The sequence below is a fragment of the Panulirus ornatus genome, chromosome 5 (genome assembly GCF_036320965.1).
Source record: "Panulirus ornatus isolate Po-2019 chromosome 5, ASM3632096v1, whole genome shotgun sequence".
NCBI lineage: Eukaryota > Metazoa > Arthropoda > Malacostraca > Decapoda > Palinuridae > Panulirus > Panulirus ornatus.
The window spans coordinates 42,013,405-42,035,109 of NC_092228.1; the positions used below are offsets into that span (position 1 = coordinate 42,013,405).

General features: G+C 40.3%; 1 protein-coding gene across 6 annotated transcripts in view; it reads left to right on the top strand.

Annotated features, from left to right (window-relative positions):
- Positions 1-21,705, top strand: part of osp (myosin phosphatase Rho interacting protein outspread) — a 221,619-nt gene that overhangs the window by 178,281 nt on the left and 21,633 nt on the right. For 5 of the 6 annotated variants that reach the window (XM_071662122.1, XM_071662123.1, XM_071662124.1 and 2 more), the window contains 9 exons: positions 1,689-1,833; positions 2,834-2,980; positions 6,153-6,251; positions 6,821-6,958; positions 7,329-7,471; positions 13,554-13,788; positions 15,801-15,974; positions 17,732-17,908; positions 21,076-21,185. In XM_071662122.1, the coding sequence (XP_071518223.1) occupies positions 1,689-1,833; positions 2,834-2,980; positions 6,153-6,251; positions 6,821-6,958; positions 7,329-7,471; positions 13,554-13,788; positions 15,801-15,974; positions 17,732-17,908; positions 21,076-21,185 (1,368 nt within the window). The remainder of the gene's footprint in view (positions 1-1,688; positions 1,834-2,833; positions 2,981-6,152; positions 6,252-6,820; positions 6,959-7,328; positions 7,472-13,553; positions 13,789-15,800; positions 15,975-17,731; positions 17,909-21,075; positions 21,186-21,705) is intronic. The other variant, XM_071662121.1, reaches the window with a different exon arrangement.

Genomic DNA, 21,705 nt, shown 5'->3' on the forward strand with positions numbered 1-21,705 from the left:
ATCGAAGATAATCAGAAAGCAAACAGATAGTTACTTGCAAAGGAGAAACTGCATTAATGATATGGAAATTCAGTGGAAAGGGATCATTTATAGTCAAGCAAATCTTGTAGACATCTGTGACAGAGTGAGCTCCAGTCAAAAGAGATGAATGAATGGATTGTGTGTTCTTGAATAGCCAGAAGCTGTCGTACAGAGGTAGTAAAGAAGCTGGATATCCAGTTAGACATAAAGGAAAGGGCAGAAAGGATGATGATGATAATGATGTGGCAGAAGTAAAGTTGGAAGTCACTCTTGCTTGGCATTGATTGGAGGTATTGTATTGTTTATTGCTGTTTTTATAGCTTTGTAAAGTTTTCCTGTTTCTATATCTCTATCTTCTATTGTTATTTGTTAAGAGAGGATGCATGTTAGAGGAGCCTTCTAAGTGGGTTATGAGTAACCAGTGTCATGGCATAGGCATAGGACTCTTATTCTTGACCTTTGTTGATGACTCTATAGGATGATTCTATTCATACATGAATATGTTTGTGGAGGAAGCTAAAGACTTCGACTGCATCATCTTACAGTGGAACAAGGACAGCCCCAAGTGGTTGATGAAGTTTACTCCAAGGAAATGCCTTGCTATGTCTATGATCTCTTAATAAAGAAGCAGCAGGAATATATGATTTATCTGTTTGTGCAGTACCAGGAGGGAGTTCTACACTAGTGCAGCCCCATCTTTTGTGTATGTTTTGCACTTGGGGGGGTTGACACAGTACCCATCACCAGAACACCATGTTACTATAAGCATTGTACTTAAGCATAGGGATATGGATTGTTTCATGAACTTCCTAGAACTGTATTAGACCACAGATCATCACACTTAAAAAACATAAAGAAAGAGGTTATTGGATATAAGGTTTGCCACCATGGAGAACAGAAGTATAAGAGAAGAGTTACAGGGAGAGGTTATTGGATATAAAGTTTGCCACCATGGAGAACAGAAGTGGCAAATTGATTGCAACCTTCAGGTTTCTATATGAAATTTACCGACAATACCTACAGTGAACTGGTGTAAGAATGGCATAGAAAAAATGAGGTGGTAGCTAGAAACTAAGCAAACAGTGGTAGAAAAAGATAGAAATGTATCAGAATCAGTTAAGTGATGAAACTATGTGTGGCGACTTTAAAAGGTTGTAGGACAGTAAAGAATTAGATGAGTAAGTGATGTATCAGAATGAAAAGTATTGGTAGAATACATTTTGGTCTTCATGAAACTTAATAAGCCATATTCTACATATATTTGATTGGTTGGAGGGAAATTGAATGAAGGCATTATAAAGGTAATCTCATTTATCTGATACTGGTAACATTGATTTTATAATTTTAGGCCTTGGGCTAGGATAGTGAACCTACTTCACTTAGTTTTATTTATTTTTTTTATGAAAAAGAAGAGTCATTATTGTTGAAAGGTAAATTGAAGGTGATAATAGTAACCTATATGTGAATCTGTGTAACAAAAGAGTTTATGAAGACAAAAGTTTCCAATATGCTTATAGCTTTAACCCCATTCTCATTTACTTAGTGTAGGTAAAATGCATATAGCTTCTCAGCTAACTCAATGATATTCTAACTCGATTATATATGAATGTATAAATACACATCTTAATTTAGCCGTTACTGAATAAAACTGAAATTTTTTGCTCTAGATCACTGCAGGAGGCAGAAAAACGCATCCAGGGGCTTGTTTCTGAACTAGAAGCTGAAAGATCAAACACAAACACTCAAAGAAAGTTTTCTGCTTCCACTGAGGTGACTAGTTTACAGCGGGAAAACCAGGAGCTGACTACCAGGGTATGTATTATCTTAATTTTCGTAGATGATTTGATAAAGTTATACAGTATGAAGTTTAAGCTTTTACTGATAGTTTTATTTTGAAATTTGTTACTGGAAAAGATTTTCATGTATAGATGAGAATAGATACAGAGCAATGAAGAATGTGTGGAAGGAGAGAATGTTATCTCGGAGAGCAAAAATGGGTATGTTTGAAGGAATAGTAGTTCCAACAATGTTATATGGTTGCATGGGCTATAGATGAGGTTTTACGGAGGAGGGTGGATGTGTTGGAAAGGAAATGTTTGAGGACAATATGTGGTGTGAGGTGGTTTGATTAAGTAATGAAAAGGTAAAAGAGATTTGTGGAAATAAAAAGAGTGTGGTTGAGAGAGCAGAATAGGGTATGTTAAAATAGTTTGAACATATGGAGAGAATAAGTGAGGAAAGATTGACTAAAGAGGATATATGTGTCAGAGGTGGAGGGAACAAGAAGCGGGAGACCAAATTGGAGGTGGAAGGATGGAGTGGAAAAGATTTTGAGTGATCAGGGCCTGAACATACAGGAGGGTGAGAGGCGTCCAAGGAATAGAGTGAATTGGAACAATGTAGTATACCAGAGTTGACTTGCTGTATATATGCTGGGTATATGTGTCAGAAATGGAGGGAACAGGAAGGGGGAGACTGAGTGAAAAGCCTTTTGAGTGAGCACGCTTGGTTTGAATTTGCAGGAGGGTTTATCATGTGCACAGGATAGAGTGAATTAGATCATTGTGGTTTACCGTGGGCAATGTGCTGTCCATGGACTAAACCAGGGGACATGAAGTGTTAAAAGGAAACCACAGAAAGGTCTGTTGGGCCAGGTTGTGGACAGGGGGCCATGGTTTCTGTGTATTACCCATGAGAGCCAGAGAGTGGATGCAAGTGACTGAGGTTATTTCTCTGTCTGTTCGTGAGAATTACAGTAGAAAATATACTTGCCTGATAAATAAATATGAAACTTCATATTACCTGATTTCAGGTGGAGCACCTTACAAATGAAATGGCTCGAATGCGTGACAACCTAAAATCTGAAAAATCTGAGGTATATAAATGGAAGGATCTGGTGAAGGAACTCCGATCACTGCTTGATGGGAAAAATGAAGAAATTGAAAGGAAAAGAGAAGAGGTAAGTGGAGAAAAGATTGAAATATGTACATGCTAAGACAGATGATGCTGATAAAACATAACACCAGGTATTACGGTTATTGTAGCTGATTTTATTTATTGTTCTGAGAGTTAGTCAGTCTTCTTTTTTAATTGCCATTTGTACTTGTTTCACTTTTGAACTTGCTCTTCGAAAAAGTATGGAAAAAATTAGTACAATGTATAGCTTGCCTGTACAGTAAAGGGGGTCATTACACAGACAGCCAGAGACTGAGTGTGAATAAGTGTGGCCTTTTTTGTATGTTTTTCTGGTGCTACCTCACTGAAGGGGGGGGGGGGGGGGGGTTGCTTGCTATTCCTGTGTGGTGGGCTAGTGACAGGAATAGATGAAGGCAAGTGCGAATATGTACAGGTGTATAGATGTACATGTATGTTTATGTTGACATGTACTTATATGTGTATGAGTGTTTATGTATATATATGTATATATGAGTGGATGGGCCATTCCTCTGTTTCCTGGCACTACCTCACTGACACAGGAAACAGTGATAAAGTATAGTAAAAAATAACCATTTCCTGTGTCAGTGAGGTAGCGCCAGGAAACAGACAAAGAATGTCCCATCCACCCATATAAACAAATATATACATAAATGCACTTTTTTTTTTTTTTTTTTGCCGCTGTCTCCCGCATTTGCGAGGTAGCGCAAGGAAACAGACAAAAGAAATGGCCCAACCCACCCCCATACACATGTATATACATACACGTCCACACACGCAAATATACATACCCACACAGCTTTCCATGGTTTACCCCAGACACTTTACATGCCCTGATTCAATCCACTGACAGCACGTCAACCCCGGTATACCACATCGATCCAATTCACTCTATTCCTTGCCCTCCTTTCACCCTCCTGCATGTTCAGGCCCCGATCACACAAAATCTTTTTCACTCCATCTTTCCACCTCCAATTTGGTCTCCCACTTCTCCTCGTTCCCTCCACCTTTGACACATATATCCTCTTGGTCAATCTTCCCTCACTCATTCTCTCCATTTGCCCAAACCATTTCAAAACACCCTCTTCTGCTCTCTCAACCACGCTCTTTTTATTTCCACACATCTCTCTTACCCTTACGTTACTTACTCAATCAAACCACCTCACACCACACATTGTCCTCAAACATCTCATTTCCAGCACATCCACCCTCCTGCGCACAACTCTATCCATAGCCCACACCTCGCAACCATACAACATTGTTGGAACCACTATTCCTTCAAACATACCCATTTTTGCTTTCCGAGATAATGTTCTCGACTTCCACACATTCTTCAAGGCTCCCAGGATTTTTGCCCCCTCCCCCACCCTATGATCCACTTCCGCTTCCATGGTTCCATCCTATGCCAGATCCACTCCCAGATATCTAAAACACTTTACTTCCTCCAGTTTTTCTCCATTCAAACTTACTTCCCAATTGACTTGACCCTCAACCCTACTGTACTTAATAACCTTGCTCTTATTCACATTTACTCTTAACTTTCTTCTTTCACACACTTTATCAAACTCAGTCACCAGCTTCTGCAGTTTCTCACATGAATCAGCCACCAGCGCTGTATCATCAGCGAACAACAACTGACTCACTTCCCAAGCTCTCTCATCCACAACAGACTTCATACTTGCCCCTCTTTCCAAAACTCTTGCATTCACCTCCCTAACAACCCCATCCATAAACAAATTAAACAACCATGGAGACATCACACACCCCTGCTGCAAACCTACAGTCACTGAGAACCAATCACTTTCCTCTCTTCCTACACGTACACATGCCTTACATCCTCGATAAAAACTTTTCACTGCTTCTAACAACTTGCCTCCCACACCATATATTCTTAATACCTTCCACAGAGCATCTCTATCAACTCTATCATATGCCTTCTCCAGATCCATAAATGCTACATACAAATCCATTTGCTTTTCTAAGTATTTCTCACATACATTCTTCAAAGCAAACACCTGATCCACACATCCTCTACCACTTCTGAAACCACACTGCTCTTCCCCAATCTGATGCTCTGTACATGCCTTCACCCTCTCAATCAATACCCTCCCATATAATTTACCAGGAATACTCAACAAACTTATACCTCTGGAATTTGAGCACTCACTCTTATCCCCTTTGCCTTTGTACATATACATATATATATACATGTACATATTCATACTTGCTTGCCTTCATCCATTTCTAGCACCACCCCTTCCCACAGGAAACAGCATCACCACCCCATGCATCAGCAAGGTAGTGCTAGGAAACAGAAAAAAAGGCCACATTCATTCCAACTGTCTCGAGCTGTCATTTGTAATGCACCGAAACCACAACTCCCTGTCCACATCCAGGCCCCACAGACCTTTCCATGGTTTACCATAGACATTTCACATGCCCTGGTTTAGTCCATTGACTGCACATTGATCCTGGTATACCCCATTGATCCAATTCATACTATTCCTTACACATCACACCCTCCTGCATGTTCAGGCCCCAATTGCTCAAAATCGTTCTCACTCCATCCTTCCACCCCCCATTTGGTCTCCCACTTCTTGTTCCCTGCACCTCTCTAGATAGTACAATGAAATCAGGGCAAAATTATGTAGTTTGTTTTTATATGTTGAAGATCTTAATCATAAAGGCATTGACCGCTTTCAGTGTTGTGAATTTATGTATCAGCCTCTGTATGAGTGTGAGTTAGGAAGTTTTTGTAACAGTTAGCATTAGAAATACTGGTTAGCTTTGCAGCTAAGTATATCATGTATATTAGCAAATTACCATTTCTTATATTTTATTTTTTGTTTCTTTTTCTTACTTCATACTTTTTGTGTGTGTATGTGTGTTAGGCAGCCTTCATGTCTTCACATTTGCCCATTTCTTAGTGCAAACAGGATCTTCATGCATCACCCTGTTTAGAATTCAGGAAAAAGGCAACAGCACACATTGATTTTGAACTATTCATGAAAATGCAATAGAACTTGTCATGAGTTTGTCATAAGAATGGAGTATAATTTATTAGAATTACTCACTGTTTTAACATTTTTCTTCGCGTGAATGTGATGGCATAGCTTGGCCCAGAGAAGAAGAAAACTTTTCTTTTGAAATTGGGGAAAAGTGAATGAATAATTAGATGTCAATGGTGATGTTAACAGGTGATTGAGACACCTGAATGGCAGCCCCTCCTCGCCACCTCCCCCCCTACCACGACTGTCTACCCTCCTGCCCTGACCACCGAGCCCCCCGTCATTGTGGTACTGTTCAGTCCATGTTCTGCTCGTGCTTACAGTGCCATGGGACTGTTGATCACACTTGTCTGTATAGTTATGGTGTAAAGGCTACCAACATAATTGTCATCCATTAATTATTTAACTTTGTTTTTTAAATATTGTGGTGAAAAGGACACTTTAGAACATTCAGAAAACACTAAATAAAGCAGTTAATTTACCAGTATGAAGACTATCACAGCTTCATTGCAACTTTTTGTAATATGCTTATTTTATTTTGGGGGCTTTATGGTAGATCTGGTTTTCTGATTAACTGCTTTCATCTTGAATATGTATTGCATTAGTAGCTTTCAGTTGTTTGTCTTATTTACCTTACTCATTAACCTAATGGTAAGTTTTTACTGGGCAGATAAGAAAAAAATTATAATTGTTTAAGGATAGTCATATTCTTATTTGTTTTTTTGGTAACTTGAACTTCAGCTATTGGCTTTTACATTTTTTTTTCATTTCTATCATTTTTGTGCCTTCCATGATGAAAAATGAATTTATAGTGCATATTATTTTGAATAGCTTTGCTGATAAAATTATTTAATCAGGTGGAAGGTCTTCGTATTTCTCTGAAGGCTACCCAGAGAGAGCTTGAACACACAGCTGACCGCCTCCATCGAGGTATTGAAGAAAATGAGAACTTGTGTAGCAGAATACGTGAGTTGGAACGACACCGAGAAGATAAAGTGAGCATAAATTGATATTGAAAATTGGTTTCAGTAAATTTAATGTTATTTAGTCAGTAATAGATTGTTATAGTGAATTAAGTTGAAAAGGAAAATAGAAAAATTGAGTCTTGGAATGTTGAATAAGGAAATTGACATGATATGTAATATACATGGCCAGGCAGATGGTAGGTTGTTGGAAAATTTATATGAGGACTGCACATAGATTTAATTCACCAGGTGATTATTCCCTTGTTTTGTATGTCCTTTCTTTTTTTGGATAAATAGAGCATTGATATTAGGCAAGAGATTGAGAAACAAATGTATGACTTATAGTTTGTGCTGTTCTAAAGTGTTTAATTGCGGTAATTCCATATTTTGTGATTACCAGGAGCGACGAGCATCTTCCAATCTGTCCATATCCAGCAGCCGTGAGAGATTTTCTTCTAAAAAGAACCTCCCTCGTATAGATTCCATCAGTGACCTCACAAATTTTGACTTCACTCTAGAACCTGAGGAACTAGATAAGGAACAGTAAGTGAAATTTTATTTATTGTTCATATATGCCTGAGGGAAACTATAGAAAGGTCTCTGGGGTATGGTTGTGGTTAGGGGGCTGTGGTATCAGTGCATTGCACATGACAACTGGAGTAGATGTGAGTGAATGTGGGCATTTCTTCATCTGTGTATGGTGCTGCCTCACTAATGTAGGAGACATTGAACAAGTATGAAAAAGAATATATTAGTGAGTGGCTAATTTTGTTTTTATTAACTGGAAGTCTGTTGGGGATGAGAGAGCTTGGGAAGTGAGTCAGTTGTTGTTCGCTGATGATACAGCGCTGGTGGCTGATTCATGTGAGAAACTGCAGAAGCTGGTGACTGAGTTTGGTAAAGTGTGTGGAAGAAGAAAGTTAAGAGTAAATGTGAATAAGAGCAAGGTTATTAGGTACAGTAGGGTTGAGGGTCAAGTCAATTGGGAGGTGAGTTTGAATGGAGAAAAACTGGAGGAAGTGAAGTGTTTTAGATATCTGGGAGTGGATCTGGCAGCGGATGGAACCATGGAAGCGGAAGTGGATCATAGGGTGGGGGAGGGGGCGAAAATTCTGAGGGCCTTGAAGAATGTCTGGAAGTCGAGAACATTATCTCGGAAAGCAAAAATGGGTATGTTTGAAGGAATAGTGGTTCCAACAATGTTGTATGGTTGCGAGGCGTGGGCTATGGATAGAGTTGTGCGCAGGAGGATGGATGTGCTGGAAATGAGATGTTTGAGGACAATGTGTGGTGTGAGGTGGTTTGATCGAGTGAGTAACGTAAGGGTAAGAGAGATGTGTGGAAATAAAAAGAGCGTGGTTGAGAGAGCAGAAGAGGGTGTTTTGAAGTGGTTTGGGCACATGGAGAGAATGAGTGAGGAAAGATTGACCAAGAGGATATATGTGTCGGAGGTGGAGGGAACGAGGAGAAGAGGGAGACCAAATTGGAGGTGGAAAGATGGAGTGAAAAAGATTTTGTGTGATCGGGGCCTGAACATGCAGGAGGGTGAAAGGAGGGCAAGGAATAGAGTGAATTGGAGCGATTTGGTATACCGGGGTTGACGTGCTGTCAGTGGATTGAATCAAGGCATGTGAAGCGTCTAGGGTAAACCATGGAAAGCTGTGTAGGTATGTATATTTGCGTGGGTGGACGTATATATATACATGTGTATGGGGGGGGTTGGGCTATTTCTTTCGTCTGTTTCCTTGCGCTACCTCGCAAACGCGGGAGACAGCGACAAAGTATAATACAAATATAAAAAATATAATTAACTGGAATGGGTCAGCCATGTTTAATCATTATATTATTACCTTTTTAGAAAGCTGTGGTTATTTCAGAAATGAGTTGTCGTTTCTTATGATTTACTTCCTGCAGTTGATAGGCACGTTTTGTGTCACTTATACAGCATACCCGTAAATCTAGTTTGATTTTTATGGAGTGGTAGAGGATGTACGGATCAGGTGTTTGTTCGAAGAAAGTGTAAGAGAACTACTTGAGAAACTAAGAAGGCTTTGTAAGTATCATGTATGAATCCGAATCAGGGTTATGATAGGGTTGATAGTGATGCTTTGTGAAAGGGATGATGAATATATGGGGTGAGATGTACATTTATTTTTTTTTTTTTGTATTATACTTTGTCGCTGTCTCCCGCGTTTGCGAGGTAGCGCAAGGAAACAGACGAAAGAAATAGCCCAACCCCCCCCATACACATGTATATATATACGTCCACCCACGCAAATATACATACCTACACAGCTTTCCATGGTTTACCCTAGACGCTTCACATGCCTTGATTCAATCCACTGACAGCACGTCAACCCCGGTATACCAAATCGCTCCAATTCACTCTATTCCTTGCCCTCCTTTCACCCTCCTGCATGTTCAGGCCCCGATCACACAAAATCTTTTTCACTCCATCTTTCCACCTCCAATTTGGTCTCCCTCTTCTCCTCGTTCCCTCCACCTCCGACACATATATCCTCTTGGTCAATCTTTCCTCACTCATTCTCTCCATGTGCCCAAACCACTTCAAAACACCCTCTTCTGCTCTCTCAACCACGCTCTTTTTATTTCCACACATCTCTCTTACCCTTACGTTACTCACTCGATCAAACCACCTCACACCACATATTGTCCTCAAACATCTCATTTCCAGCACATCCATCCTCCTGCGCACAACTCTATCCATAGCCCACGCCTCGCAACCATACAACATTGTTGGAACCACTATTCCTTCAAACATACCCATTTTTGCTTTCCGAGATAATGTTCTCGACTTCCACACATTCTTCAAGGCCCCCAGAATTTTCGCCCCCTCCCCCACCCTATGATCCACTTCCGCTTCCATGGTTCCATCCGCTGCCAGATCCACTCCCAGATATCTAAAACACTTCACTTCCTCCAGTTTTTCTCCATTCAAACTCACCTCCCAATTGACTTGACCCTCAACCCTACTGTACCTAATAATCTTGCTCTTATTCACATTTACTCTTAACTTTCTTCTTCCACACACTTTACCAAACTCAGTCACCAGCTTCTGCAGTTTCTCACATGAATCAGCCACCAGCGCTGTATCATCAGCAAACAACAACTGACTCACTTCCCAAGCTCTCTCATCCCCAAGAGACTTCATACTTGCCCCTCTTTCCAAAACTCTTGCATTTACCTCCCTAACAACCCCATCCATAAATAAATTAAACAACCATGGAGACATCACACACCCCTGCCACAAACCTACATTCACTGAGAACCAATCACTTTCCTCTCTTCCTACACGTACACATGCCTTACATCCTCGATAAAAACTTTTCACTGCTTCTAACAACTTTCCTCCCACACCATATATTCTTAATACCTTCCACAGAGCATCTCTATCAATTCTATCATATGCCTTCTCCAGATCCATAAATGCTACATACAAATCCATTTGCTTTTCTAAGTATTTCTCACATACATTCTTCAAAGCAAACACCTGATCCACACATCCTCTACCACTTCTGAAACTACACTGCTCTTCCCCAATCTGATGCTCTGTACATGCCTTCACCCTCTCAATCAATACCCTCCCATATAATTTACCAGGAATACTCTACAAACTTATACCTCTGTAATTTGAGCACTCACTCCTATCCCCTTTGCCTTTGTACAATGGCACTATGCACGCATTCCGCCAATCCTCAGGCACCTCACCATGAGTCATACATACATTAAATAACCTTACCAACCAGTCAACAATACAGACTCCCCCTTTTTTAATAAATTCCACTGCAATACCATCCAAACCTGCTGCCTTGCCGGCTTTCATCTTCCGCAAAGCTTTCACTACCTCTTCTCTGTTTACCAAATCATTTTCCCTAACCCTCTCACTTTGCACACCACCTCGACCAAAACACCCTATATCTGCCACTCTATCATCAAACACATTCAACAAACCTTCAAAATACTCACTCCATCTCCTTCTCACATCACCACTACTTGTTATCACCTCCCCATTTGCGCCCTTCCCTGAAGTTCCCATTTGCTCCCTTGTCTTACGCACTTTATTTACCTCCTTCCAGAACATCTTTTTATTCTCCCTAAAATTTAATGACACTCTCTCACCCCAACTCTCATTTGCCCTTTTTTTTCACCTCTTGCACCTTTCTCTTGACCTCCTGTCTCTTTCTTTTATACATCTCCCACTCAATTGCATTTTTTCCCTGCAAAAATCATCCAAATGCCTCTCTCTTCTCTTTCACTAATACTCTTACTTCTTCATCCCACCACTCACTACCCTTTCTAATCAACCCACCTCCCACTCTTCTCATGCCACAAGCATCTTTTGCGCAATCCATCACTGATTTCCTAAATACATCCCATTCCTCCCCCACTCCCCTTACTTCCATTGTTCTCACCTTTTTCCATTCTGTACTCAGTCTCTCCTGGTACTTCCTCACACAGGTCTCCTTCCCAAGCTCACTTACTCTCACCACCCTCTTCACCCCAACATTCACTCTTCTTTTCTGAAAACCCATACAAATCTTCACCTTAGCCTCCACAAGATAATGATCAGACATCCCTCCAGTTGCACCTCTCAGCACGTTAACATCCAAAAGTCTCCCTTTCGCACGCCTGTCAATTAACACGTAATCCAATAACGCTCTCTGGCCATCTCTCCTACTTACATAAGTATACTTATGTATATCTCGCTTTTTAAAGCGGGTATTCCCAATCACCAGTCCTTTTTCAGCACATAAATCTACAAGCTCTTCACCATTTCCATTTACAACACTGGACACCCCATGTATACCAATTATTCCCTCAACTGCCACATTACTCACCTTTGCATTCAAATCACCCATCACTATAACCCGGTCTCGTGCATCAAAACCACTAACACACTCATTCAGCTGCTCCCAAAACACTTGCCTCTCATGATCTTTCTTCTCATGCCCAGGTGCATATGCACCAATAATCACCCACCTCTCTCCATCAACTTTCAGTTTTACCCATATTAATCGAGAATTTACTTTCTTACATTCTATCACATACTCCCACAACTCCTGTTTCAGGAGTATTGCTACTCCTTCCCTTGCTCTTGTCCTCTCACTAACCCCTGACTTTACTCCCCAGACATTCCCAAACCACTCTTCCCCTTTATCCTTGAGCTTCGTTTCACTCAGAGCCAAAACATCCAGGTTCCTTTCCTCAAACATACTACCTATCTCTCCTTTTTTCACATCTTGGTTACATCCACACACATTTAGGCACCCCACTCTGAGCCTTCGAGGAGGATGAGCACTCCCCGCGTGACTCCTTCTTCTGTTTCCCATTTTAGAAAGTTAATACAAGGAGGGGAGGATTTCTGGCCCCCCGCTCCCGTCCCCTCTAGTCGCTTTCTACGACACGCGAGGAATACGTGGGAAGTATTCTTTCACCCCTATCCCCAGGGATAATATACATATATATATACACATACACATACACACACATACACATACATACGCACATATACACACACACACACATACATATATATACATATGAAAAATGTAAGAAACAATTTAGAAAACTGAAACTTCTAGCTTGAAATGAATGAAAAAAAAAAATGAATGTCACATAATGGTTCAACCTCTGGCTATGGAAAAAGGAAATGTATAATTTATTTACACAAACGACAATAGCAGTTCTCACCAGTTTAACCACCGTATCAATAAGCTTCAATGTCTAAGCTACATTTTTCTCCAATTTCACTATTTTCTTGTCAAAACACCATGTATGAAAACTATCACTCCAGTAACACAACTATAAACATTTACTTCCCCTTTAAAAAAAAGTTCTGGGGAAGTCTGTCTCGATACACTGCGGGAAACTCTACCACCTGGCGAGGTTTGTGTTGCAATGGTTCCCGATTCACAAACGTAGTAGCATCACTGGTGGGCCAAGGTAGTTCCGTTTGCGAAGAGGCGCTTTATATGATTGTCTTGACACACGATGATCTTAACGAGGTGATGATAGAGGTCCAGTGGAAATGTTGTTCAGCGATGGGCAATTTCCTTGCCATGCTGAAGGACACAGTTCCCGTCACGGCGATTCTCTTCCACCGTCTGAGGACCAGTAATGGCTCCTCTGGCAGAACTCCTGCTAGCTGCTCGACCAGGCTTCGTGACGACCAGGTTATCATCCTTCTTTCGCATCAACATCTATTTCTGTAGATCTTCACATGTATCATCTATATGTATCCACATGTATCCACGGGGGGAAGGGGGCGGGGAGAAAGGGGGGGTGTGGGGGGCCCACCTTCTCCTTGAGTATCAACCTGACCCCGGATTTATGACCCCACAGCTCTGGTACATATATAGCATATATAGGATGACCATGTTTAGGGCATATAATTGGCCGTGTCATCTCGGCTACCTTAAGATAAAAATCACCTTTTATTCCTAACTGAATCATTTCTTGTGGTTTTGTGTTCATACCTAGAAACTGAGATGAAGGAGCAGTTTGCGAACCATAAAAGATAACTTCTTTACAGAATGTTGATAATGCTACTTAACTCATCAGCCACAAATGACTAATGGTATTCTGTATTTTTTCACTCCATCAGATTGACGGATGAATATAATGAACTCCGACTGAGGTTTGAGAAGGCTGTGAATGAGATCAAGGCTCTGAAGAGAGAAATTCGTGAGATCCAGAACCAGCAGGATGAAATGGAACTGTCCAACTTGAAGCTGAAACAAGATCTGAAAGGTAGTGAAGGAGACTTCAACTCTCAGCTAAGCCTTATGACATGCAGAATACAAGATCTTACGAATAAACTCTCCAATTCAGAGAAGCAGGTACGTTCTTGAGAATTTCAATTATTTGCCCTATTCCTTGTTGAGGATTAAAAGATGAACAGTTTGTCTTCATTCACTCTTCTGTAACCAGTTGCCATTTAAGAGTGGCAGGGTGTACTTCACTTTTTGGCATACTTATGAAGCACTGAAGGTACATACTGCAAGTCAGGATTCCTTTATCCATTATAAGATGGCTGACCAGCAACCATTTTTTATAGGTACGGTACTTTCATTATATTATAACTTTAAATTGGCTGACCTAAATCTACTTTCCCACCTTGGTGGATAACCGTCATGATTGTCATTAAGAGAAAATGATTTTTTAGTGATTAATTTGGGAGCAAAATTCATCCAAGAGAATTATATGCCCTTGACTTATGTTAGCCCGCACAGTTAATGTTGGCAACACAGTTTTATAATATTAATACTAACCAAGGGTGCATGTCTGATCATACTTGATCCTCCCATAGAAAAGGTAATGAAGTTTTATGATAATAGAAAAAAATATTTTATTCAGTGGTTGTCAAGTTGCTCTCTGACCCAGGTAGCTATCTTTTCTTTCTGGCTCACTCTCATGTGGACTACTCGCATTTTTTCAACAGACACACATTCTCTTCTTGTTATATGTAACAGTTAACAACATTTAATGCACACAGCTCATTCTTTGAAACTCTAGTTTCCTGCGGTTAGCACTGTGGGCTAGCCCTGCATCATGGCAAAATTGTAGGAGCAGTAGATATGACTAGTAGGCAGGAGCATTAGGTAGAAATATTAGGTAGGAGCATTAGATAGAAACAGTTAGTAGGAATATAAAAAGAAGCCTTTGCAAACACTGCACTAGAGGTATCCTCTGCCAGTGGCCTATTAAGGGTGAGGCGCTAAAGGCTAAGAAGCGGCACTGGAGTTTACTAGTTATGGAGACCCTGTTGCCATGGCCACCCCCTTTTTGTAAAGATAATGGCTTGGAAAGCAAAGAGGAGGATCATCAGATAGTATTTTGTTATTCAGTGATCCTGCAGTTGCCATTGTATCCATCTGTATGCTTAATGCTTTTTCATATTACACAGTAGTGCATATTGGAAAAATGAATTTCACAAGAGCAATAGTTACTTGATAATTGTCTCCTTGTTTAGTATGAAGCTTAGGCAATAGAGGAGTGCTGGGCTCTTAGCACTGTTTCTTGTGTATTCTGGCACTGATCGAGTGAATAATGAAAAGGTAAGAGAGATGTGTGGCAATAAAGAGTGTGGTTGAGAGAGCAGAGGGAGTATGCTGAAAGGCTTGGAAATATGGAGAGAATGAGGGAACAAGGAGAATGGGGAGACCAAATTAGAGATGAAGAGATGGAGTGAAAAAGATTTTTAGTGATCAGGACTTGAACATGCAGGAGGGTGAAAGGCAGGGAATAGTGAATTGGAATGATATGGAGATAAACCATGGAAAGGTCTGTGGGGCCTGGATGTGGATAGGGAGCTGTCTTTTTGGTGCATTACATATGACAGCTAGAGGATGGATGTGAGCAAGGGTGGCCTTTGTTTATCTGTTTCTGGTGGAGCCTTGCAAACAGGGGAAACGGCAATCAATTGTGAAAAAAATACATAGTCTTACATACTATTAGAGAGACACATTAGTTAGAATTAGTGAATAGGAGCATTAGGTACATTAGTTAGAATTAGTCAATAGGAGCATTAGGTCGGAGCCTCTGAAAACACTGTACTTGAGGTGCCTTCTGCCATTGGCAGAAGGTCGAGGCACTTAAGGCTAAGAAGTGGCACGGGGGGCATTTTAGGAGGGAATGAGTGTCAGAGATATAGATAGATAGTCCCCAAAAGTAGCTAACCCATGTCTCAAAGGAATAATTTTTTTCATCTGGTGCTTTATGTTGAAATTTGATTATCTTGGCTGTACAGTAGGTTGGCTGGAATCGAGTTCACTTTTCCTTTGAGCATTGGGACGTATCTCACACAAATGTGATTTGAAGATAAGTGTTTTGTAAGAATCATACTTTTCAGGTTCGCCTCCTTAAGCAAAAGATAAGTCGTGCAGAAAGTCGAGATCGCAGACGAACTCAGAGTCTCAAGGGACGGGAATCATTTGCCCTTTCTCGAGACATGGAAATAAAACTGTCTCAACTAGAAGCAAAGATTGAGCAGTTACTTCATTCAGAAGAAACAACAATACCAGATGTAAGTTCTTTATACAAATTTGAGAGGGTTTTTTTTTTGGATAAATTTTCTTGTGTTCAACATTATAGTCACACTGTTGTTTTTGAGATAGAAAGTTTTGTCAACAGAGATAAAGATGCTATTGATAAAATACTTTGATACAAGTGTTTGTATGTATGTATTGTTTTTCTCCCTCCCTTCCTCTCCCTCTCTTTCAAGATAGATGTTGTGCATTCAAGGTAGAATTTTTACACAATTGGTTTTCCATCTTTCACTGTTATCTTTTAAAACCTTTAGAACTTTATATATTGTGTTTACGGTATTACATCTTCACTTAACTTTTTCCAAATGCCCATAATTCTGTGATGTCTGTTACATTTTTTATATACACAAATGCATCTCTTGTTTTAGTTAGCTAGTTTCAGAAACATGGAAAATAGCCTCATTTGCATGCATCCTGTCTCTTACAGTCATGTATAATACACTGAAACCAGAGCCTCTTTACCACAGCCAAGCCACACAGATATCTATTTCTGTGGTTTACCTTGATGATTGCATATGCCCTGGCTCAGGCTAGTGATGGCATGTTCCCCCTGTATACCACATTGATCAAATTCTTCTTATCTCGTATATGCCTCACTGTTGTGAATGTTCAGGCCCCGTGCCGTAAAGCCAGTTTCACTTCATTCTTCCATCCCCATATTGACCTCCCCTTCCCCTTTCCTCCCTTCATTTCTGACAGGTAGATCATGTGAGTCATTCAGTCTTCATTTATCCTCTCCATATGCCTAAACTAGTTCAGCATACCCTTTTCAGCACTGCCATCATGGCAAAATTTTGTCATAGGTGCTCACCTTGCCATAGGTATATTGTCATTTCGCATCACACATTCTCCTCGAGCATTTCACTTTCAGCATGTCCACCTTCTTTTTTCCAGTTGTGTTCAAGGCCCGACAACATTTGGGACTACTGTACCCTTGTACACACCCATCTTCAACCTAAAAGGTCTTGATTTCTCCGTGCACAACCTTTTTAATGCACATAGGAACTTAGTCCCTTTACCACCCTAAGATTCTATAACCTCCCATGGGTCCTTTTACTGCCACATCCACACCCAGGTACCTATATGATTCCACTTCCTCCTAGGCCTCCCCATTCAAACTTAATCTCAATGAAGTGTCTCTTTGGAGAGTGCTTCTAGAGCTGTGTCATTTGCAAACATCATTGTTTTACCTCCCATGATCCCTCACCCTAAGCATACCTGCCTTCACTGCAAAACCTTTGTATTTACTTCCTTCATCATGCAATCTACGAACAGATTAAACAGCTATGACATCCTTGATATAAACATGACCTCACTGGGAACCACTCATCCTCTTTCATTTCAACTATACGGAGATTATATCATGTCCATTTGTTTTAGGATATGAATGTTTGTGCTCACCCTCTTTAAAACCAAATTAGAATGGAAAATTAAAGATTAAGAAGAATTTATAGTAATATGAATGCATTTGTTCTGTCTCATAATGAACAGATATTGAAAATATGTTTATCAGAAAATCAATGGGCCATATGCACTCGAGCTGTCACATACTAGTTGCTACAGAGTTAAAGATGGTAAGTTGATCTGTTGCTCTTTAACAGAAATGTTTGATCATGACTAGTTTTAGGTTTCAGCATGTTTGTCATCCTAATTTATGTCTTTAGCTAATAACATTTGATATATCTCAGTTATCTTGAAGCAATCTTCTTAGCTTTGCTTTATTTCTGCTACTTAGACTGGAGAAGAAGCCAAAGCTAGCACTAGCCATCCCCAGGAATCCAAAATGCCAAAGAGATCAAAAAGTTTCGACGAATCCACTAAATCATCACGTTTACGCAGAAAGTCACTTGATAGTCCAGCAAGCTCAGAAGCCATGAAAGCTATTGTGCGACTGAATGCACTGGAATCCAAGGTAAATGTGGACGCGTGGTAAAATAAAATTTCTTTAATCAAGAGTTTTTCAGGGGAAGTTTTTACTCCTAGAGTTTCCTTCTCATGAAAAATCTGTACTTTTTCATTTTCTGTATGCTGTCTGCATTTACCATGTCTTCATTAATTTTTCTTCATTCCTTCACCAATATACTTTAGAAATATTTTGTCATCTTTTTAAGTAGAATCTTGATGAGAATTATGTGTAAATATATTTAAATATTAACCATAGATAGTGATGTGTTATTTAGTGAATGTGGGTCACAAGGCCCCCTCCACCAGGGAATTTATGCATTACTCTAGTCCTATATCACGGCCTTATAAAAATATGTTAGCTCGCTTGTTCCTCCATATCCTTTACATATACATGTATTTCTTTCATAAATACATTAGTGATAGATCATTAATGAATCATCATCTTGTAACTTTCATCCTGTCCTTTCCGGTGCTCTGTGCTTTAACTTTAATTATGTAAGCTCACTTTTTCAACATTTCTAGTGATATTACATGTTATTATTATTATTTTGCTTTGTCGCTGTCTCCCACGTTAGTGAGGTAGCGCAAGGAAACAGACAAAAGAATGGCCCAACCCGCCCACATACACATGTATATACATACACATCCACACACGCAAATATACACACCTATACATCTCAATGTACACATATATATACACACACAGACATATACATATATACACATGTACATAATTCATACTGTTTGCCTTTATTTGTTCCCATCGCCACCTCGCCACACATGGAATAACAACCCCCTCCCCCCTCATGTGTGCGGGGTAGCGCTAGGAAAAGACACCAAAGGCCCCATTTGTTCACACTCAGTCTCTAGCTGTCATGTAATAATGCACCAAAACCACAGCTCCCTTTCCACATCCAGGCCCCACACAACTTTCCATGGTTCACCCCAGATGCTTCACATGCCCTGGTTCAATCCATTGACAGCACGTCGACCCCGGTATACCACATCGTTCCAGTTCACTCTATTCCTTGCACGCCTTTCACCCTCCTGCATGTTCAGGCCCCGATCACTCAAAATCTTTTTCACTCCATCTTTCCACCTAAAATTTGGTCTCCCACTTCTCCTCGTTCCCTCCACCTCTGACACATATATCCTCTTGGTCAATCTTTCCTCACTCATTCTCTCCATGTGACCAAACCATTTCAAAACACCTTCTTCTGCTTTCTCAACCACACTCTTTTTATTTCCACACATCTCTCTTACCCTTACATTACTTACTCGATCAAACCACCTCACACCACATACTGTCCTCAGACATCTCATTTCCAACACATCCACCCTCCTGCGCACAACTCTATCCATAGCCCACGCCTCGCAACCATACAACATTGTTGGAACCACTATTCCTTCAAACATACCCATTTTTGCTTTCCGAGATAATGTTCTCGACTTCCAAACATTCTTCAAGGCTCGCAGAATTTTCGCCCCCTCCCCCACCCTATGATTCACTTCAGCTTCCATGGTTCCATCCGCTGCCAGATCCACTCCCAGATATCTAAAACACTTTACTTCCTCCAGTTTTTCTCCATTCAAACTTACCTCCCAATTGACTTGACCCTCAACCCTACTGTACCTAATAACCTTGCTCTTATTCACATTTACTCTTAACTTTTTTCTTTCACACACTACCAAACTCAGTCACCAGCTTCTGCAGTTTCTTACAAGAATCAGCCACCAGTGCTGTATCATCAGCGAACAACAACTGACTCACTTCCCAAGCTCTCTCATCCACAACAGACTGCATACTTGCCCCTCTTTCTAAAACTCTTGCATTCACCTCCCTAACAACCCCATCCATAAACAAATTAAACAACCATGGAGATATCACATACCCCTGCCGCAAACCTACATTCACTGAGAACCAATCACTTTCCTCTCTTCCTACACGTACACATGCCTTACATCCTCGATAAAAACTTTTCACTGCCTCTAACAACTTGCCTCCCACACCATATATTCTTAAAACTTTCCACAGAGCATCTCTATCAACTCTATCATATGCCTTCTCCAGATCCATAAATGCTACATACAAATCCATTTGTTTTTCTAAGTATTTCTCACATACATTCTTCAAAGCAAACACCTGATCCACACATCCTCTACCACTTCTGAAACCACACTGCTCTTCCCCAATCTGATGCTCTGTATATGCCTTCATCCTCTCAATCAATACCCTCCCATATAATTTACCAGGAATACTCAACAAACTTATACCTCTGTAATTTGAGCACTCACTCTTAACCCCTTTGCCTTTGTACAATGGCACTATGCAAGCATTCCGCCAATCCTCAGGCACCTCACCATGAATCATACATACATTAAATAACCTTACAAACCAGTTAACAATACAGTCACCCCCTTTTTTAATAAATTCCACTGCAATACCATCCAAACCTGCTGCCTTGCCGGCTTTCATCTTCCGTAAAGCATTTACTACCTCTTCTCTATTTACCAAATCATTTTCCCTAACCCTCTCACTTTGCACACCACCTCGACCAAAACATCCTATATCTGCCACTCTATCATCAAACACATTCAACAAACCTTCATAATACTCACTCCATCTCCATCCCTGGGGATAGGGGAGAAAGAATACTTCCCACGCATTCCTCACGTGTCGTAGAAGGCGACTAAAGGGGACAGGAGCGGGAGGCCAGAAACCCTCCCCTCCTTGTATTTTAACTTTCTAAAAGGGGAAACAGAAGATATTACATGTATTTCATTAATTTGATAATGGGAAACAAATTTTGAAGATTTTTTTTCGAGAGCAACTTTTCGCAATTCACCCAATATTTAAGGATTGAAGAGCTGATTTCAGATAAGGGTTAAAGTAGCATAGTTTTTAGTATGTTGGGACAAAATAAGAAAGAGTAAAAAAGGCATATGTGAGGGGACAGCATTAAGGATGGAGTAGGAGGAGCATTAATAGTCGTACAGAATGGAAAAATTTGCTTTTAATCTTAGGCAGTCATATTTATGTTTGCAACAAGAATGATCATCTTTCAGATGAGACAGTTATTAACAAGAAAATTTCTTCTTTCTCAGCAACATTTGTAATTATTATTTGTATATTATTAGTAAATGCTTGAACTAATTTATTTATTATAATTGCAGGTAACAAGCATTACAGGTGAGACAGTATCATCTCCAACCCATTTGGATGTTGCTGCTGCTAAAACTCCATCACGGCCAAGGTCTCCAACTCATCCAGCATCACCTCTCAAGTGAGTGATTAAAGTTATTGTTAACTTTGTATCGATTTTTCATTTATTTGGTTGTTTTTTTCACTAAAGCTTCTTGGTGTTTATAATGAATCAGATGTTTTATAGATTGACAAAGAAGGTACATGTGTCAGAAGTGGAAGGAATAAGGAGAATGGGGAGACCATATTGGAGATGGAAGGATGGTGTGAAAATTATTTTGAGCGATTGGGGCCTAAACATGCAGGAGGGTGAAATTTGTGCACAGGATAGAGTGAACTGGAACGATATGGTATACTAGGGTCAATGTGCTATCATTGGATGGAACCAGGGCATGTGAAACAGCTGGGGTAAACCATAGAAAGGTTTGTGGGGCCTTGATGTGGATAGAGAGAGAGCTGTGATTTCGGTGCATTACACAACATGACAGCTAGAGAATTGATGTGAGTGAATTCGTCTGTTGCTCATGCAGGAAACAGTGATCAAGTGTGAAAAAGGAAAAGATAGAATTTCAGCAATTGATTTTATGAGCTCCCATGGTGTT